The 19,733-nt window shown below is 39.2% G+C and overlaps 2 protein-coding genes and 1 long non-coding RNA gene across 4 annotated transcripts; 2 read left to right on the forward strand and 1 right to left on the reverse strand.

Annotated features, from left to right (window-relative positions):
- Nucleotides 1-2,266: 2,266 nt before the first annotated feature.
- Nucleotides 2,267-4,633, forward strand: LOC132798858 (mucin-2). Of its 2 annotated transcripts, XM_060810851.1 has the most exons (3): nucleotides 2,267-2,355; nucleotides 2,420-3,185; nucleotides 3,219-4,633. In XM_060810851.1, exons 1-3 carry the CDS (start codon nucleotides 2,340-2,342, stop codon nucleotides 4,468-4,470), a joined length of 2,034 nt encoding a protein of 677 aa, XP_060666834.1. In that variant the 5' UTR covers nucleotides 2,267-2,339; the 3' UTR covers nucleotides 4,471-4,633. The 2 variants fall into 2 exon arrangements, with proteins under 2 accessions (XP_060666834.1, XP_060666833.1); XM_060810850.1 differs by having other exon boundaries at nucleotides 2,420-4,633.
- A 2,442-nt stretch (nucleotides 4,634-7,075) lies between these two features.
- LOC132798852 (uncharacterized) lies at nucleotides 7,076-8,601 on the reverse strand. The gene is made up of 3 exons (XR_009633981.1): nucleotides 8,442-8,601; nucleotides 7,983-8,375; nucleotides 7,076-7,188 (listed from the first exon to the last, which is right to left on the reverse strand). It is a non-coding gene; the product is annotated as an uncharacterized LOC132798852 (long non-coding RNA).
- Nucleotides 8,602-18,398: 9,797 nt separating this feature from the next.
- On the forward strand, nucleotides 18,399-19,086 carry LOC132793925 (uncharacterized). The gene is made up of 2 exons (XM_060804087.1): nucleotides 18,399-18,888; nucleotides 18,954-19,086. The coding sequence occupies exons 1-2, from the start codon at nucleotides 18,410-18,412 to the stop codon at nucleotides 19,012-19,014; spliced, it is 540 nt and encodes a 179-aa protein (XP_060660070.1). The 5' UTR covers nucleotides 18,399-18,409; the 3' UTR covers nucleotides 19,015-19,086.
- The last annotated feature ends 647 nt before the right edge of the window (nucleotides 19,087-19,733 follow it).

The raw sequence follows: 19,733 nt of genomic DNA on the forward strand, positions 1-19,733 counted from the left end.
CTTCAGTTGGGTTACCCAACAAACCAACTGCCTTCCTCTTTGACCCCCTTTTTTCGCCTGTGAAGCGGTTTGGGACCGACCACCTTGAAAGGGTTGTCGTTACAGAAATTCAATTCAATTTCGTTGAAATGTTTTATTATATGGATTTTGTTGTTGTCGTTGTTGCCTGATTTTAATGTAATTGCCGGTAATAGCAAACACTTTTTATGGCCTAACAAGTTGTTGTCATTGCTGCCGATGCCGCTGTTGTTGTTATTGCTGTTGTTATTGCCACTGCTGCCAATGTTGTCAATGCTGTTGCTGTTGTTGTTGTTGTTGGCCACGCTTAATGTGTGTTTGATAATTTTTCGTACGCCATTTGTAGTTATTCCAAATTGAATTCTAATTTGAAATTAATTTTCATGTCTTTTTCTGTTTAGATATTGATATAAATTTATGTAATGGATAAACTGTCAAAAGAGCAACGTTGTTGTTTTTTTTGCCACCCCATTTTTTGGCATTTTATTTGAGTTGAACAAATAAATATTTGTTAGCTAATAGTTTAATTACTTTTGAGAGACTTTGCAACCATCGAAAAATATATTTTTGTATAATTAAATTTCTATGAATATTTAAAAAATTTAATTAGTTTCATTTTAATGTTTAAATTACGCATTTCATGGGCAATATTCGCATCGGAAATATTCTAACTCGTTTCTTCTGCGAAAAAATCACGAGTCATTATTTCTCTTGTGAACTTTTCCGCTTTCTGTGCTGCACAAATGATTCAACAAGTAAATATTAAAAACAATTTCTTCCAATGAAAAAAAGCGTTGACAAGTTGTTCAGCAAATTTTCAAATGAAAACATAATTAAAGTTGATTTATTTATAACCGAATTACAGATACACTTTATATTACAAGTAGAGACATTCTAGTATATTTGTAGGCATTTCCTCAAGTATTTGCATGGTATGTGTAATGTTTCCTGTTGCCGTCAAGTAGATGGTAATCACAAGCCTCGACTCTGATAATTGTTTTTGATGTGCCATGAAAGCCCCAAGAGAGACCCTCGAACACGCACACGCACGACTTTTGTCACGGAAACAACGCGGTTTTGATATACCCGCCAAGCACTGTGATTCCTTATCAATTTAATTGTAATTACAAACTACTACGTGGGTACTATCAGGCGTACTACATCTGCTTCATTCTGCTTGATTCTTATCATGGGGATTCCAGAAAATACGAGCAAGCAGCTGCTTCCACATGCATCGTATATTTTCTCAATGGAACGAAAGTTCAAACCTAAGGTATTCAAGTCAATTGACAACATCCTTCTATAATGTTTATAAACATACTCTTTTAGAGAAATGAACTAATGTGTTCATATCTTTAACAACCTCTAAAAGCAGATTCCGCTTAAGACTACTAATACTATTAAAAAATTAATACTTTTAACTACTGGGATCAAAATCATAATACTGAAAATCATATATATGTTTTGTTGTTTCGTGATTGTTTCAGATATATAAATAAATACTTAAACATATTTATTAAAATAGATTGCAATAAAAATAAAAGAATTAAGTGCTATTGAACATTTTAGTATTGCATATCACATTGAGAAAACAAATAAAATATTTCTGGTACTCCGAGATTTAATTCCTTTGAAGTAAATGTGCTGTAAATGCTTTGAAAGGGCTGATGAATTCCATTGGCAGTGGCTCAGCTGCTGCATTGACCCTCAACTTGACCAGCTCACTCGACTCAACTGCAAATATGTTCAATTTAACTCGTGCTCTGCTATGTGCAGTTGATGAGTGAGTGAGTATTTGCATATTTGTGTGTGTGTATGTGTACAAATGTGGCAAGCATCTAATTAATTAAACAATTGTAAATTCCTTTGATAAATTAACGTCACCAGGCACTGACCACAAACACAGCCTGAGAAAATCAGTGGGCTTTTGGCTCTGAAGTACAGTGGGAACTATGCAGATTTGTAAGGGTCTCTTTGTTACATTTCCGAGTACAAACCAATTAAATAAATTGAAAAATGGTGACGAACCAATTGTAATCGATAAGATATGTCAATAGGTCTGACATCAAACACACACCAGACACTCACCGCACAGCCTCCCGGGTAGCAGTCAATATCAAGGTAACTGGCTATCTATCTATCATATGAGATAAGGCAACCACATCATGTAGCAGAGATGCGTATCGATACACTGCAGCTACCATATAAAAGCGACTACCACTGGGAGCAATGTCATTTGTGGAAAGCATCTGTAACAAGTTTGCTACCAGCGATCGATAACCAAGGAATAGCAGCTTCTCAATCTCATTTCTACATAGAAAATGAAATCCTATTACGGTATAAAGAGGACCACACATAAGACACTCTATCAGGACTAATTCGTAATTCTTCCTTCTTCTAGTCCTCGGCTGTCTGGCCCTTTTGGTGGCCGTCAGCAATGCTGCCAACATCAGAACCTCAGTGGCTGCTGTGAACAATCAGCTATATCGTCGCTTTGTCTGCGTGAATAAATCTGATGGTTTCCGCGCTTTGGTGCCCGGAAGCTGCTCCAAGTATTACGAGTGCCAAAGTGGTCTTGCTCTCGAGACTGTCTGTTCGTACTTCTTCGATGCCAAGATCAAGGAATGTGTCAACTACAACACTGGCTGCGTTGAAGTTAAGCAAACAGTCGCGCCGTTCGCCGTCATTGGTAGCAACACTGCTGCTGAACCTTGCGCTGAAACAGTGACCACCACTTGTGCATCCGAAGTAACAACAACTCCTTGCGCTCCCGAAGTAACAACAACTCCTTGCGCTCCTGAAGCAACAACCACTCCGTGCGCTCCCGAAGCAACAACCACTCCGTGCGCTCCCGAAGTAACAACAACCTCTTGCGCTCCCGAAGTAACAACGAAAACCACCTCCTGCGCTCCTGAAGTAACAACAACCTCTTGCGCTCCTGAAGTCACAACGAAAACCACCTCCTGCGCTCCTGAAGTAACAACTACCTCTTGCGCTCCTGAAGTCACAACGAAAACCACCTCCTGCGCTCCTGAAGTAACAACAACCTCTTGCGCTCCTGAAGTCACAACGAAAACCACCTCCTGCGCTCCTGAAGTAACAACAACCTCTTGCGCTCCTGAAGTCACAACGAAAACCACCTCCTGCGCTCCTGAAGTAACAACAACCTCTTGCGCTCCTGAAGTCACAACGAAAACCACCTCCTGCGCTCCTGAAGTAACAACAACCTCTTGCGCTCCTGAAGTAACAACGAAAACCACAACAACCAAGACAACAACAACCACATCCTGCGCTCCTGAAGTAACAACAACCTCTTGCGCTCCTGTAGTCACAACCAAAACCGTAACCACCATTGCAACAACCACCTGTGCTCCCGAAGTCACAACCAAAACCACAACAACCAAGACAACAACAACCACATCGTGCGCTCCTGAAGTAACAACAACCTCTTGCGCTCCTGAAGTCACAACCAAAACCGTAACCACCATCGCAACAACCACCTGTGCTCCTGAAGTCACAACGAAAACCACAACAACCAAGACAACAACAACCACATCATGCGCTCCTGAAGTAACAACAACCTCTTGTGCTCCCGAAGTCACAACCAAAACCGTAACCACCATTGCAACAACCACCTGTGCTCCCGAAGTCACAACCAAAACCACAACAACCAAGACAACAACAACTACATCCTGCGCTCCTGAAGTAACAACAACCTCTTGTGCTCCTGAAGTCACAACCAAAACTGTAACAACCATTGCAACAACCACCTGTGCTCCCGAAGTCACTACGAAAACAACCACACCATGTGTTGAGGTAACAACCACACCATGCGTTGAGGTAACAACCACACCTTGTGTTGTGGTAACAACCACACCATGCGTTGAGGTAACAACCACACCATGTGTTGAGGTAACAACCACACCATGTGTTGATCCAACAACCACTCCATGTGTTGATCCAACAACCACTCCATGTGTGGATCCAACAACCACTCCATGTGTTGAGGTAACAACCACACCATGCGTTGATCCAACAACCACTCCATGTGTTGATCCAACAACCACTCCTTGTGTTGAGGTAACAACCACACCATGTGCTCCAGTCGTTACTACAAAATGTCCCACAGCCGCTTCGTCTAACAAGTTGGTGCACTCGTCCCAAAAAGTGCGTCCGGTAGCCATGCCAAATGGTCCTTTGCCAGAAGTTTTCCATCAGCCCATGCACATGTCATCGACATCCAGTGAGCTGAATATGGACATCTATACGAGCTACGTGTGCCGCAATAAGCCCGACGGATTCATGCTGGCTTCCTTGACGAGCTGCAACAACTATTACATCTGTCGCTACGGCAAGCCACTGCAGGTTAGCTGTGGTTCCAAGTACTTCAATGCCCTGAAGGGCATCTGTGATCTGCCCGAGAATACCCGCTGTGTGCAGCCCACGGCTTAGATAGCAGTCGAAACAGGTACCAAGCTTCAGTTGAAACCGCTTCATGCAGAAGGAAAATGCAAATGACAAAATCCACCAGATTACATGCTAATTGATTAAGTATACGACTCTCAATCAGAGTTCAATTTATTGATGTAAAATAAAGAAATGCAAATGCCAATACAGGTCAAAAAATGTAATGAAAAGAATTTTTTTATTGACGAGGGAAAATATATCGGAAAAATGATCGGAAGTCTACACTAACATAACATATATGAAATGAATATTAAAGTAAATTTAAATTCTAGTTAGATAGTTAAATATTCGATACTCATATTATAGAAGGTTATTTATTTTAATTTTGCGCCTCCTCAAATGTACATACTTATATAACAAGCAGAAGGAGTCATCTGACACCCTGTAAAGTGATCAGCGTTAACAGCTGAGAATATAGTGCTATGTTTGTCTTTCAATTTGTCTGTATGAAACACTGGATCTCAAAGGCAACACTTTACGAGATAAACATATATTTTTTTCGGCAACACTTGTAAACCTTGCTTGCAGATAAAGTTTATTTTAGATTATTACCATGCAATTGAATAGTAAACATAATTTAGAACCTAGAGTCATGCTTTTTAGTACATATAATAATCTATATATTGGTTATGGGTTGGCTTCAATCAAATTAAAAATTGCTGTAGTTATTTTAAAGCAATTTTTATTAAAAAACAAATAAGAAGGCCATTTTGAATAAAAGCAAAACAGTGCAGTGTTATTCTTTAAATATACCGCAATTTGTACCCCAAAAACAATCAAATTTGGTACATATTTTTTTGGAACATATTTATTATGTTGATAAAGTTCGAAATATGCCACAGAGTGCAAAATATACCAGATTCTCAGCCAAAGCCACTAAGACCCGTAGAAAGCGGGCGTTCTTGGCCATAAAAGTTGTTTTTATTAACTTCTAGAATTTTAATTCGATTATAACCATAATAAATCATAAATACTACAGTTGTAATATAACATCAAAATTCGCCATTATAGCTTTAAAATCACATTTGTACTTGTATATTTATGTATTTGAGAAAGTGGGCGTGGCAAAAATTTGTCACATACTTGATCTGCGTGCTGAAATTGGTGTGAAGTGGTGTCAAAAAAAAAATATCTCTAGCTCTACGATGTAGGTGCTTCCCCACAACTCACCGAAATCAACGAATGGTGAAACCTCAAATTTATTGAATGGTGTCTTTCGAATGAATTAGCTTAAAAACTGTTTTTTTTCAAACGGACTCCATACTATAGCAGTCATTCCCTTAAAAAGTAAGAGTATCCTACACAAATAATACTTTGGATTGCCTTACATGTGGTCTAAAATTGGCCTCGTTTTGCCGAAAGTGCTTAAATAGCAGCTTCGCTCTTTTGTACTCTGACCAAGGGGGAGTCAAAGGAGTTGGCATACTATCATAGGGACCCCATCCAACTTGTGGCTCGTCAAAGCAAATAATGACACACTCATGTGTGTGTGTGTGTGAGTAATTTGTGAGGTCGCAATGTACTAAAGGGAAGACTGCGGACTGCGACGAAGACATATTTTGCACTTGGCTCAAAAGAAAAGTCAAAAAGTATTTAAGGTATTCGCTCTGTAAATGCGTGACACTCACAACCAAGCTTTTGCCAAGTCACCGCTCCCCGGTCCCCTCTCTAACTCTTGTTGTCAAAGTGCCATTAAAGTCAAGCGTCCTGAGATGGGCTTTACAAAAATAGCATAAGGGGATTTAGTTGACCAGCAAAAAAAAAGAGCGGCGGCGAACAACAACATCCAAAAGTGACCACAATGCGCTTTAAGGCTTATTGAGAGAGCGACTCGACTGTCGCACAGCCTGTCCATTACTTTGTGGGGGTTAGTTGCGGCCAAGGATTGTGTATTAACGGCTTAGCCAACATGTTTTGCCCATAAAAATGGTTGACACAAGCGGCGAGAGGAGCGAGGGAGATCCTAAAATGAAGACGCGTGGGGCGTTGCCTACTTTGACGGCGTTATCGTAACTTTGCGACTGTTTAACAAAATAATTAAACAGCCAAGAGACAGGCACGACGCACACATATGCACATATGCCACGCCCACACACACACACTGTGATAACGTTGCTTTTATGTTAATTTCGAGGCAGTAGGAGAAAACTTTTGCCAGCACAAACTGTGAAAGGGTTTTGCCAGGCTCAAAAATTACAACAGAAATAAATAACGTGACACAGCATGAAAATTGCTAAAGAGCGAAGATAGGAGAGAGACGTGGAGCGTGGGGCGTGAGGCGACATTAAGCGCAACAGGAATGTGAACAGCAAAAGGCTAAAAAGTAAAAGCAAACGCACACACACAAACACAGCAAGCGACTTTCATGACTTTCAGTTTCTTTGCTTGTGTTCTTCACGCTGCCATTTAAGGCCGCCAGCCATTTGCCGCGACATGTTGTCAACTGCCGTTGGCGTAGCAAACAAACGAGATGCGAGGGAGGGGGGAAGTAGGCTTGTAAACAAGGTAAGCTAGCATGTACAGGGCTTAGAACCACTAGCAGCAGGAACAGAGCCTAAGAAAGGCAAGCAACGAAATCAAACAATTGCAGTTTACTTCAAGACAATACAATTTTATTGGTGGTTGCTCTTACGCCATAGTTACAGAAATTCTTAAGGTTAATCTGCAGCATCGATCCATATGGCAAAACTGTCCAAGAGCAATCTGTAAATGAATTTGGATTACTTTTGTAAAAGCACATTTGCATTAATAAAGTTAGCTGTTGGAAATTTCGCGTTGCAAATTTTTATTGCATACTTTCGAGTGGGCCCACCCGTAGCGCAGCTACAGAACAACAGAGGGCGCCAGCAATTTGCAACGGCAATACGGCATAAAGCAAAGTACAATTTTGCTGGCACTGCAGGCGGCTTTACCGGTGCTAAACTCTCTCTCCAACTGCCCATTCCACAAAAAAAGAACAGTCAAATAAACAATGAACACAAAAGCACGAAAAATTTCGTAATAAAAATCACACACGCATACACTCATCCTGTCCCACTGCTAGCTAAGCTTTCTTTGGCGCTTTTCATGTTGCCACCGACAACGGGGCCAGAGAATGAAATCCGCTTTACCTTTTGCACCTACACACGCGACACGACATCGACGACGACGGCGACGACTTTGCCTCGGTAAGGAATTCAAATTACGAGTTTTGTTTACAATCGAACCCCAACCCCGCTCAACGCACGTCAACTCTTTGCACACGAGTTATTGAATTGCGCCCGCGATCCGCATCCTCTTTTCGACCTTCTCTATTTGCGATTGTAAAATTTTTTATTGGCAACGCACAAGCACTGCGCTTTGTTTCGGCTGTCAAGCAATTTTCAATTTGCCTAGCACTCGAAATGGCTCCGCAATCTGCTTCCTTGCTTGCTAGCTAACATGGCTCACACCTCAAGGCCAAAAACTGACGCCACTGACGGGGGAGCTGCTTGAAACGAATACCACACAGAGCTTACCTTGTGCTTTGTTGGGTGTTTGTTGCTTTGCCACAGAGCCACAGAGCCAAAAACCCAATAATCCAAGATTCATGTAGACACGCAACACCCATCTTTCAGTGCCGCGAAACTTTCGGTCGGGGCATTATGCGCTCAGATGCGAGATTGCTCCTAATTTCATTCCAAAGCTCAGCACGTATATAAGCCAAAGGGCCAACAGGCCGGACCAGAGGGACCACAGCCGCGCATTGGCCCACAGCCGCCGTAGAATCCATAACCCCCACAGGGGCCACAACCGCCACACGGACCATAGCTACAGGCACCTGACCAAGGTCCACATGCGCCCCAAGGTCCAAAGCCGTAGCTGCCACAGCCGAATCCGCACATCTTAAAGACGATTCTCTTTCTTTGGTGCTGCAATTGATATCAGCATTGAAATCCCCATTAATGAAATTTTAGCCTTTTTTTTATAAATCTCACCTGCACTTCACAGAAATAGGAACAACAAGAATAATATTTTGTTTAGCCCAAAATGTTGGAGGAAATAATTTTGCTGTTTATTATAGCACTTTCAACTTTATGTGGCAAAGACGAAAGTTCTATAAAATGTGAGAGTTTCTTTATATAATTTCTTTGCAATAGCTTAGCTTACTGAGCATGAGCACAAGGCTTGCTTGAGATGGGCTCACTTTTATTATTTTAGACAATAATTTGAAGAGGAATCTAACAGAACTTTAATTTTTAAGTTTAGCTTATATAGTTGAAACAATTTTCAAGGAATTCGAAATTTTATATAACAATTTATAATAATTTATAGTGACAGAGCTAATTAGCTTTAATATTATTTTGTATTATTGTTAATTTTGTAAAATAATAAAAATAATTTATAGAAAATTCTTTAAAAATGTAGAACATTTTTTTCTATAGATTTATAAAATGTGCATAGATCGGCAAATATTTTTATACTTGATTTAAAATAATTATAATATAATTTTTTTCTTTCTGTATTAGGGAAAAAAACATTAAATTATTATTTAAGTATTTCAAAAATACTCCTAATTTAATAATTTTTTATCTTTCTTTCATATAAATTTCTTATTTCTGATCAACAATTATAACAAAAATGTTTCTGTTTTCTAAGGAAAAACTAAAATGCCTTTAGTTGCGTCTTAAATTATTTGAGATTTATTAGACCCAAGTCGAGACGAAAGGAATTAATACCAAAAGCACGAGCAATGCCGTCGTAGCATCACTATTATCGTATACATCATTTGGTCCATCGCTTTCTTGCTTGTTATCTGCTCGCTGGCAGCATCTTTAAGCACAACTGTAACCAGTACAGACTGCAATCTGAGCTGAGACAAGAGAATGAGAAAACAAGTGAAAGAGAGACAGAGAGAAAGCGAGCTGGAGAAGAAGGAAAAGCTGCGGATAATTATTATACCAGGTAGTTCGTTGCGAGGGTTTCCAGTAGCTAACGGTGTCAGTTCACGCAGCAGCAGCTGCAGCACTTTTTACGACGTCATTAACCCAACAAGTAGCTTCCGCTGCTTGCTGCATGCTGCATGCTGCAAGCTGGCGCCAGCTTGGGTAAACGGGTTAGTCAGACACTGAGTTGCACATTCCGGCAGCTGCAGCAGCAGCAGCAAACAACAAAAACAACGGCAGCGGAGGCAGACAGTTATGCGCCTGCAAATATGCAATGCAAAATAGCTGCTGGCAAATTGTTTTGGGGCCAGAGACACATTTTACACAGCTCGTAATGCACTGCCCCGAAATGGGGAGCTAGCTGTGTGCATCGGTAATATATTTTTCGGTAGGTGGCTTGACTGCAAAACTTTGTTACCTGTTTTCGTGACTGCACAACGAACACATTTAACGAGCATTTGCAGCATACAACGCGCGTTCTGCGTTCTGCATTCTAAGCTCCCATTCGTTGCATTTAAACGAAAAACATTAAAGTACTCGAATGGATAAGAATCGATGGAGAGATTGCTAACTAATACCAACAATGCATGCAATATAAAATTACACTTTAATGTGCCTAAATAATTAAATTATGAAGTTACATCTTAAAGAATTTAAAATTCCATTTCATTTTAATGTCTAACGTATTTAAATTTGCATATTAGGTGAATTTACAAATCTGTTGCAAGTGGATCGTTTCTAATTTAATTTTACTCCTTATTCGACCTTCAATTAAAGTGTTTCCCACTTCTCCGCTTTTATTCTGAAATAAGTGTAATTATCTGAATATCGATTCGCATAATTTGCAGCCTCGCAGCATTCGACAATATTTTGTGAGTAAATTTGAAATTTAACACCGAATTTTTATTGCTTGCTGCGAGGCGCAAGTGGAAAATCATCTTTTCGCCTGTTTACGGCCAAAAGTTTTACAACATCTACAAATTATGGGTAACTTCTCTTCGACGTTGCTGCTGCAACCTCCCCATCCAGCAGGCAACTTGGCTGCAACATAAAACTTGGCTAATGAGCCGCTAAGCAGCAGTCGCGTGGCAACTAAGACGCAAAAGGGTTAACACTAACTGGAAGAAGTCGAACAATAACAACAACAACAACAACAACAACAGCAACAAGCTCGACTCGCTATTGTTGTTGTCCCATAACAATTAGAAAACAAAATGCCGCAGAGCCATGAAAATGAACGACTTACTTGGACTTGGACTTCGAATTGGAGAAGCCTGGAAGTAGGCGGGAGTTAGCCAAACGTTAAATTTAATAACACAATATCAAATTGGCTCAGTAAGTCTTAAATTTATGAAATTTAAATAGAAGCAAGCAAAAGGAAAATGGAAAAGAAAAGCTCCAATCAAAGTCACCACCCGCAGCGAAGGGTGTTTCCCATCCAGCCAGGCAACAGCTGTGTATGCGCTTTTCCGCTTTTCCCACCCACCTCTGACCTCCTCATCCATCCATCCATCCTCCCGCACCTTAGTCCCCAGTCTCTGGGGATAAATTAGTGGTTTTGGTCTCTAATATAGTCATCGGTTAAGGGAGTCGTCTTGCGACATTTGTCACCCCGCACAGCTCTGATTTAATATTTATTTTATTAATAGAAAATTAACATAAAAAAAATTTGCTGAAATATTTTGACACTTGGCATTCAGCATTGTGCTAAGGGCTGACTCTCGCTTGTGGGCCGCTTTCACTCTGCCACATTTTTGGGGTTGGGCTTGAATCTTGCCAAGGGGCGGCTTGTTATTATTTTGACACTTGCCAAACAATTGGCATGCGAAATGAAAACCCAGCTGCCTTAAAGCAACACCAACATCAACAGCAAAAGCAAAAGCAACAACAATAACAGAAGGTGCCATGAAAAGCAAAATTTTATTATGGAATTTCGTAAATTAAATATTTACACGACAGCTGTGCGAAGAGATCTAGAGATTGCGACTCATTCGGAAATGTCCTGTATTCTGTATGCTCATTTCTATGTCTTGCAAACTTGATTCAATATTGAGCTTACCAAATAATTGAATTTAATAGCTCGCTGCGTCCAGGCTTTAAAGTAACACACTAAAGTTTTGAATTTCAAAAGGGCAGATTATATTTTGTAATGTTAGAAATTTTATATTGGGATGTAGCCATAATGTAATAAGAGTTCAATGGAGAAAGCTATTGGAACGGATTCGTAAGCTAAAGGATTAAATTATGCTTAAATTTTTAAAGACTATGATGCTACAAAATATTTTATTAAATTATAAAAATCCCTACAACTACCAATTTTATTCAATACCAAAGTTTGTTAGATACAAATTTGAATAAAATTTTTATATAGATTTTTACGACAAAATTCATATATAATTTCCACAAATATTTAATAATCTTTAAAAAATATTTTTTTCAAGGTTTTCAAGTAATAAATAGGATATAATTGCAATGTAAGTCACGCAATAATACTAAAAACAAGTAAAAAAGTTACAGTCGCGTGTGCTCGATCATTTTGAATAAAATGAAAACAGTTCGGTATTATTCATAACGTATTCCAAAGAATATACCACAAAAATGTATCTACTAAAATGTATCTAAGGCTATATTAATATAGTACATTAAAAATATATATATAGAATACAAAATATATCTGATTGATTGATCTTTTTTATGAAATATATGTTTATTCCTTACAAACTAAATTGTAACGAAAGTGAGCTTATCCCTCGTTAGTCTATATAATTTGAGGATAGTCTGCATAATATTTTTTGTAAAAATACACTATCTTTGGGCCTCTTGAATGCAATTAGCTTATATTACAATCTGTGCAGCAAAAGAAAGTCAACAACGTTGATGACGACCACAGCAAAAGCAAGCATTGTTCATTTAAAAAAAATAAAAAACAAATAGGCTACAGAGGAAGCAAATGAGAAAAAAAAAATTGTTAGAGAAGGAAAGAAAAAGGAGCAGACAGCGCGAAAATGCGATGAACGCTGTGTCACTAATTCAGGTAATTTGTCACTTTATTTACATTTTAAATTAATGTTGTTGTTGGTGTTCTTACTGTCGTTGCCGTTGCTGTTATTTGTTGTTGCTACTGCTGGTCGAGGACAGCGAGAAACCGAGAAAACCAATTTCCATTTTCATTTTGTGGGCAACGCAGCGCACAGAAGACAAAACAAATGAGTGACTGACGTGCGGGACGCAACAGAAGGAAGAAGGTAGAAGGTAGAAGGCAGCTAGCAGGACAAAGAAAACCCTTTTTGCCTCCCTCACATCTTGTGCTGTCGAAGCCAAAGGACACACAGACAAAGTGGCAAAAGGAGAAGGAAACGGAGGGCAGAGTGGGAAAACCAAGAAATGCGATTAACATTTGAACAGTGAGCAAAAAGGCAACGTTGTCTTTTGTGGTGGCTCTCACGTAGGCTGATGGCCTCCCAGTGGCCAGGGCCAGGGCCGTTCCACACGGCGTATGCTTAATTTGAATGAAGTGGCAACGTTCTTAATAGCCCCAACCATATCCCAACCCCCCAGTGAAATGCGCTCGCAGGTGCTCAGCTTTTAATGATGCTGTTTACTTTGCATTTGATGCGACAGGCCTCCAAGGAAAAGAATTAGAATTAGAATGTGAAGCCCAAGCAAATGTTTGCACAGCAAACAAGTGGAAATTGCCTCAAAATATTACCTGCAAAATTGATGCCATATGAAAACTTGGCAATTCCTTATGCCTTTTTTTTTGCTTGTTACAATGTGATTAAATATTTTTTCTGGTTTTGCACACTAAGATTCCATATTTGAATAAAGGAATATGAAATTGGAAAAATAGTAAGTGAGTATTTAATTGAGAAAAGAAGAATTTTGAAATGAACAATATTTGTATTTAATTAAAAAAAACTATAAGCAGGCATAGATAAAAAATTGAATAAATTGAAATACGAGTATATATATTTTTTATATGCATTTTTAGCTTTGAGTTTAGTTATCACACATGTTTTTGAACGTGAAAAGACTTCCTTGTATGTATCTTTCAGGTAAAGTTTTTCGCAGTCTTTACTTCGTTGTCTTCAACCCTTTCAGAAGTGTGTAATGAAAATTTCAATCAGCCAAGCCGAGTCGAGTCGAGTCGAGCACTGCGGCAACGTTGACATTTATGAGCAGCTTGTAACATAAATTTCCAGCAAAAAACAGCCAAAAACGACAAGACTTTCCTCTTGTTCCCTTTCGCACTCTTTTGCTTTTGGGTCTTGCGTGTGTGTGCTGCCTTTTGCCATTGCCACAAATAAAAATAAACACACGTGCTCTGCTCTGTTCATTGCCAAAACGTGTGTTGATGCCACACGTCGCCGCAAGACAATGCCAGGTGGGCGGCAGCGCTCAAAAATGAGCGGAAAAGGGGAGGAGGAGACGCGGTTTTTGTCAAGCCAAAGACAAAGTGCCACCACAATAATAGTTGAGCAGCCGCAGCAAGAACTACTCGCTTCGAGATGGGCACATAAATATTTTAAACATGTTTACCCTGCCACATTTTGCGGCATCTCTTCCTCTTCTTTTGCTGTTGCTGCTGCTGCTGCTCATGCTGCTCTTCGCTGTGCTGCGTCTAGCGTCTGAGCTTCTTCATATATATGCCTGACCACGTACGCTATCAATGTCCAATCTTGAGCGACTCCTTGCCACAGCTCTGGTTCCAGTTTTTGAGATCTAGCTCCGATTCAGTGTGGCACAGACGCAAGATGAATTTATTTTCCTTGCTTTTGCCCTCTTTTTGTCTTTTCTGCATTTCATAATTTGCTTATTTTATTTGCTTTGATTTACTTTACTCAACTGCACTTACTCCTAGTCATATCTAGTCTTTCTCTCTCCTCCCACTTTCTCTGTCTGAGGTCTTGTCGGAGATTTTCTATTTTTCTGCACTGCTATTCCACAGATTTTCATTGCATTTTATTTGCCTTTGCCCTGTGTAAACAATATGCTTAAATTGTGAGTTTTTGTGCTAGAATTCATACGAGTATCTGAATGAATGATATGAATGGGTTATGTCACTCGTAAAACTACAAAGACCTTTCAACTATATAACTGTGTGTGTGTGTGTGTTTGTGTGCTTGTGGTTGTGAGTTTATAAGTGAGTATGTGTGAGTGTAGTGTCTATAATTGTGTGGTAAGCATGCTACGGTAAAAACTAACTAAAAAGGTAACTTTACATAGCAGTGTAAAAGGTTTTTTAGATTATATTCATATTACATTTTAATTTTTCTTTTTGTATTCAATGGTACATTTTTAATTTAGTACTTTATCAATATGCCAAGTACAGCCTTTACTCTACTTTTAGTACCGCTAAAATACATTTATTTGGTATATTTTAATATGAATACCGCATTGTTTTGCTTATAGCGGAAATCTTACATTCAAGCACACTAGCTTTCTTACTTGTTTCTTTGTACTATATATTATTAATACTGGATTGCTTATGTATAGCTAAAACATTTAGTATATTATTCAGTTAAAAGTAATGTTAGTTAATTTTTTCTTTACTCTAACTGTATTGAAATGACTTTTTTTTTAAAATTTATATTTAATTTTAACTTGAATTTTGATTATTTTTTGATTATGATTTTTTTTTTCTAATCTAAATTTACAGAAAGTGGTAAATATTTTATACTCCAAATTCTATAATATAAATATTTTTTCAAAACAGTTATAAAATAATGTATTTGTAAACCTATACAATTTATTTTAAAATAGTTCTATATGTGAATCATTAAGTAAGATAATTATTATGGGAATATCAAACACTCATTTTTTGAAACTCGCTTTAGTCCTTGCCACATTTTGTAGCCCATCTAACTTGGGTTCACTGTTCGTCTAGGTGCACGCATGTCTTTGCTCTATTGTTTATATTGTTTTAATTAATTTCATTTTGAGACTTTCTGAAAGAAACACGCATCGCAACGCTCAACCCCAACAACGTTCACCACCCTTCACACTTAATGCTCACGTGTGCAGAAATGATATCGCTTCGAGGAGCTCTTTGAGCTAGATTTTAGAGTGTTGACTGTGGGCTGTAGACATCAAACTAGTAGTTGTATGTAGAGTGTAGAGTGTAGGGTCTCTGGGGTGTCGACCGCAAGCCAAGTTGTGTGCTTTGTTAAGTGATAGAGAACGGTTCGAAGTATCTATCCCCTTTGTCCTCTCTCGTCCCCTCCATCACTCCATCGCTCCATCGCTGCTTTTGAGCTTACACCCCTCTGGCAAAACAACAGGCCTTTAGAAATAGCAGGCTGCGATGTTGCCACTATGTTTGTGCAATGAAGCGTTGGGCTTTTATAACGCCAACAGTCAGTTAAGAGACTGTGAGCGGGACGTGAATTCAAGTCATTGAGAAGCACTAAAAAGCTGCAAGGAAATTCTTAATTTACGAAGAAAAAAAATCCAAAAATAAAACTCAAATGAAAAAAATCTGTGCGTAATAAATGAAACGTAAAGGCAAAAAAATACACAAAAAAAAAAGAGAAAACGAAACCCAACACAAAACGAAGGCAAAGAGAGGTGGGCAGAGGGGGGAAAAGCGACCCTCTGGACAATCGTTCCGACAGTTTTAGGTTTTTGAGCAGACACAGTCAGTTCTACTCCAATCCAGGCACTGAAAGCTTTACGCTCCACTTGGCTGCTGCTTTGATTCTCACGGTTTTCATTTGAATGCGCCCATTCCAGCTTGAGAGATCCAAAAGCAACAGCAGCAGCAACAGCAGCAGTAGCAGTGAAGTGAAGGACGCTCCTCACCTGTAACGGCGCCGTCGTATCTTTGAGATACTTAGATACGTATATATTTTAATGTGCGCTTTATCAACAGCTTTAGATAGCAGACATCTTAGCTCCCCGGCTTCCAGCTCTCAGCCATTTGTTAGACTTGACTGCATCGGCTCCTCATGATGTGGGTGTGTCAGTTGAGCAGGTGGACAGAAGGACAGGTGGGCGGGGCGGTGCGGTGCGGTGCGGGGAGTAAACTGATGGGGCCGGGCAGCTTGTTGATGGTTTCTTGCTGTGCTTTTGTTGCCCACAGCGAATGATTTTAAGTGATTTTTCTTTGACTTTTTATACCATCTCTAGCCTGATGTCAAATTTATCTTGATTGTCAGTTCTTCGCATGCAGTTGGCAGTTTCGTTTTGTCAAACACCGCAACTTCGCATCGCTAATTAATATCTATCAATCGAGCAAAACTATTAATAACACATCCAAGGAACTTTACAAGATTATCAGTCAAGTTCGCATTGAGATGATAGTGTAATTTTCTCTCCATTTATGCAGAAGTCTGTGAACTTGCTTAGGAATTTTGACGTCAAGCGAGTTGGCAGCTTTGCAGTGAGTTGGCAGCACCAGCCTGCTGCTTGTCTAATTAAAAACTTTGGCGCGCTAATCCAACACATGAGACAAGCTCACACCTTTCAGAAGTTCACGTAGCTCAGTGCTCAGTGCTCAGTTGTTTGGGGTCTTTGGTCTCGGCTGGTTGCCTGTCAAAACTGTCACAAAAATGGCATTTTGCTGGCTAATTACAAATTCAAATTAAATCACAAGTAATTAGCTGAAAGTCAAAGCCAAAGTTCCAAACACAATGTGGAATGCAAAAGCTGCACGACGGGGGGAATGAATCGAGCTGACTCTGTGTGAGGTGTTCAGGAATTTGACAGGATTTTATGATTTACAAACGCTATGAAATGTGCCTAATGGTTTGTTTGTTTGTTTTTCTGTTGGTGGTGGGGGTACGGGAGAAGTATGGGGAGGAGGGCATGTGTCACGCCCACAAGGCCTCATTGTGCCAAATGAAAGACATTAAAAATGACAACAGGCAGTCAAAATGGCGGCAAGGTAACCAAATGACAAAGCGGGCGACACATTAAAATACATTTTTAATGTTGATGTGTTGCCCGTGTGTATGTGTGTGTGTGCCTATAAGGGCGTGTGTGCCACGCCTACTACACATTTTTCCTATACATACCTCATTTTGGGGGCATGTTTATTTGCCTTTCGGCTGTTCGCTGTGTCGCTCCGTATGTCTGCCTGTCTGCCTATCTCTCAGTTCTCAGTTCTATTCTCAGTTCCTTCTCTTGTCGCACATTAGAATTGTAATCAAAATAATTACTTTTATTGTGATTTCGCTGAACGTTAATCAAGCATTTCGAGAGTTTTTCGAGGGTGTAATGATTTTTTTTATTTTGTGCTTTATTTTTATTTCACTTTTGCCTTGTTCCGCCTTGTTGTAATTTGAATTATTGTTATAGCTTTCATTTTAATGGATTTTAATTTCCAGTTTGGATAATTTACTGATAAAATGAAATTAGCAAGTGCGTTGCCATCCATTTTTTTTGCGTCTTTTATCTTTTTAATAAAGTTAACAATCATCTCAGTTTCTGACATATTTTAAGTTTTCATGCCAACGTTAATTTTTTAAAGAGAAATTTATAGATGTCAGTGGCGTTATGGCGGGACAAGTGAAGCTGTAAGACACCTACAAACATCAACAAATCAAAATATTGCGAAAGCTGTATTAAGGTTAATATATACTTAATTAATATATCCATAATTGGTATAACGATACAACGCAATAACGTCCCTGAAGTTTTTTAACATAACATACCATTAATATAAAATTATGACGTTAATAACTCCTAAAATTTTTGATCTGATATTAGCCAAATAATTAAACGAATATAAACTTATGTAATGGCTCTATGTGGCAATATATCAGAAGTATATTATTGAACTAATTGTAATATGTAAGTAACTGTCAAATTAATTTACACTTTGCAATACTAATTAAAAATAAATTTAAAACCAAGTTGACTTTGACTTTTTCAAAATTGTATTTACTTCAAAGAGCATTATTTTTAATACTTTTTTTACTATTCAGCCGACAGTAGCAGGCGAGTGTAAATAGTTGACAAATTTATCTGAAAACTTTGCTAGTCTTTACTTGATTAAATTTCCTATAGATTGCTGAATAATGAATCCGAAAGGCCCGTATTTCCAAGCACCTTGCCAGCGGGATCGCTTTCCTAGCCTGGTGGATGAGATGGGCGAGGATGGCGATAAGCTCGTCGCTCATTTGGGTATAGCTAACATATCGGATATGGGAGCCCGCCTTAAACGAGGTATGCACCACTCTAGGGTCAGCGAACAACGAGCTGCCAATGCGATGATCGAGTCTCGTGATCCGATGATGAAAATATTTTCCTCTAATGCTCCGATTTTGCGACGTGGCGTGGACAAGTTCGCCCAGGTGCCAAAATTCGATCCCTATGCAACTGAAGAGGAACAAATGAATCCTGGGCAGCGTCCCAACCTGGTACCAGCTCCACGTCAAGCAGGCGAGCCCCCGTACACTGGACACTGTCCGCATTGTCGTCGTCGTGGCAGCAATGATGTGGCCAATGATTTTCAAGGGCGTCTGTACTTGGCGCAAGCCTATCAAATGCATCCAGTGTGAGTTTAAACTTAGTTCAGTTGATGTTCGCTTGACTCTTTTATATCTCTTTAATACCTTTCAGGCCCATGGCGCAGCAGCAGGCAAATAATGAGGCGCTTCCTCATCGCCACTATTGGGACTAGATCGGTTTAAAGAGAGAGTTTTATTTTTTGCGCAATTCTAGTGTCATTAAAGAGTTGAACATCTGCTTTCAATTATGATTAAGTATGCAACATGGCACATGCAACATGTAGCACGAATGCACGCCTGGGAAAAGTGCGGGCGTGCCAGTTGGTTGAGGGGGTGGGGAAGGGGGAAAGCGCAAGCTTCGGTCTGTCTCACAAATCAACGCCAGCATTAATTTTCATGTATTTTCATGTAATCACAAGCGCCACAGCCGCTGCACAAATTGCAGCCTTTAATTGCTGTAAAAAGTTGTCGGCATTTAACAGATGTCAACAGCAGGCCCAGAAAAAGATGAAGTGTCTGTAGCGGAAAGTGAAACTGGAATCTCGAATCTGGAATCTGTGCATCTGCATGTGAACTGCGATCTGATTATGGTATTTAAATAATGAGGAAGCGACCAGCAAACATTCATGCAATTTAATGCCAAATGTGGCACATCGAAGACTGTGCTTTCAGTAGATTTTTAATATGCAATGATGTGAAAGTTTTTTTGTATTTAATATTTTATATTTGCTCCGCTTTGCGTATTTACGGTAGTTGAGTTTCATTCAAACTGAAAGTTTAAATTAAAAGAATTTTTTTCACATTTAAAAAGAAATTGTTTACACAGTTTTAATGACACATTCTATAATACAAATATTGCAAGAGGGCGCTTGCGTTATAGGTTGTATTTAAT

The sequence above is a fragment of the Drosophila nasuta genome, chromosome 2L, assembly GCF_023558535.2.
Source record: "Drosophila nasuta strain 15112-1781.00 chromosome 2L, ASM2355853v1, whole genome shotgun sequence".
NCBI classification, from domain to species: Eukaryota; Metazoa; Arthropoda; class Insecta; order Diptera; family Drosophilidae; genus Drosophila; species Drosophila nasuta.

Excerpts from the sequence above, each read along its gene's own strand:
- LOC132793925 (XM_060804087.1), top strand. The coding sequence starts at position 18,410 with ATGAATCCGAAAGGCCCGTATTTCCAAGCACCTTGCCAGCGGGATCGC. Across the intron at positions 18,889-18,953 it reads GCCTATCAAATGCATCCAGT|GCCCATGGCGCAGCAGCAGG; the intron begins GTGAGTTTAAAC and ends AATACCTTTCAG.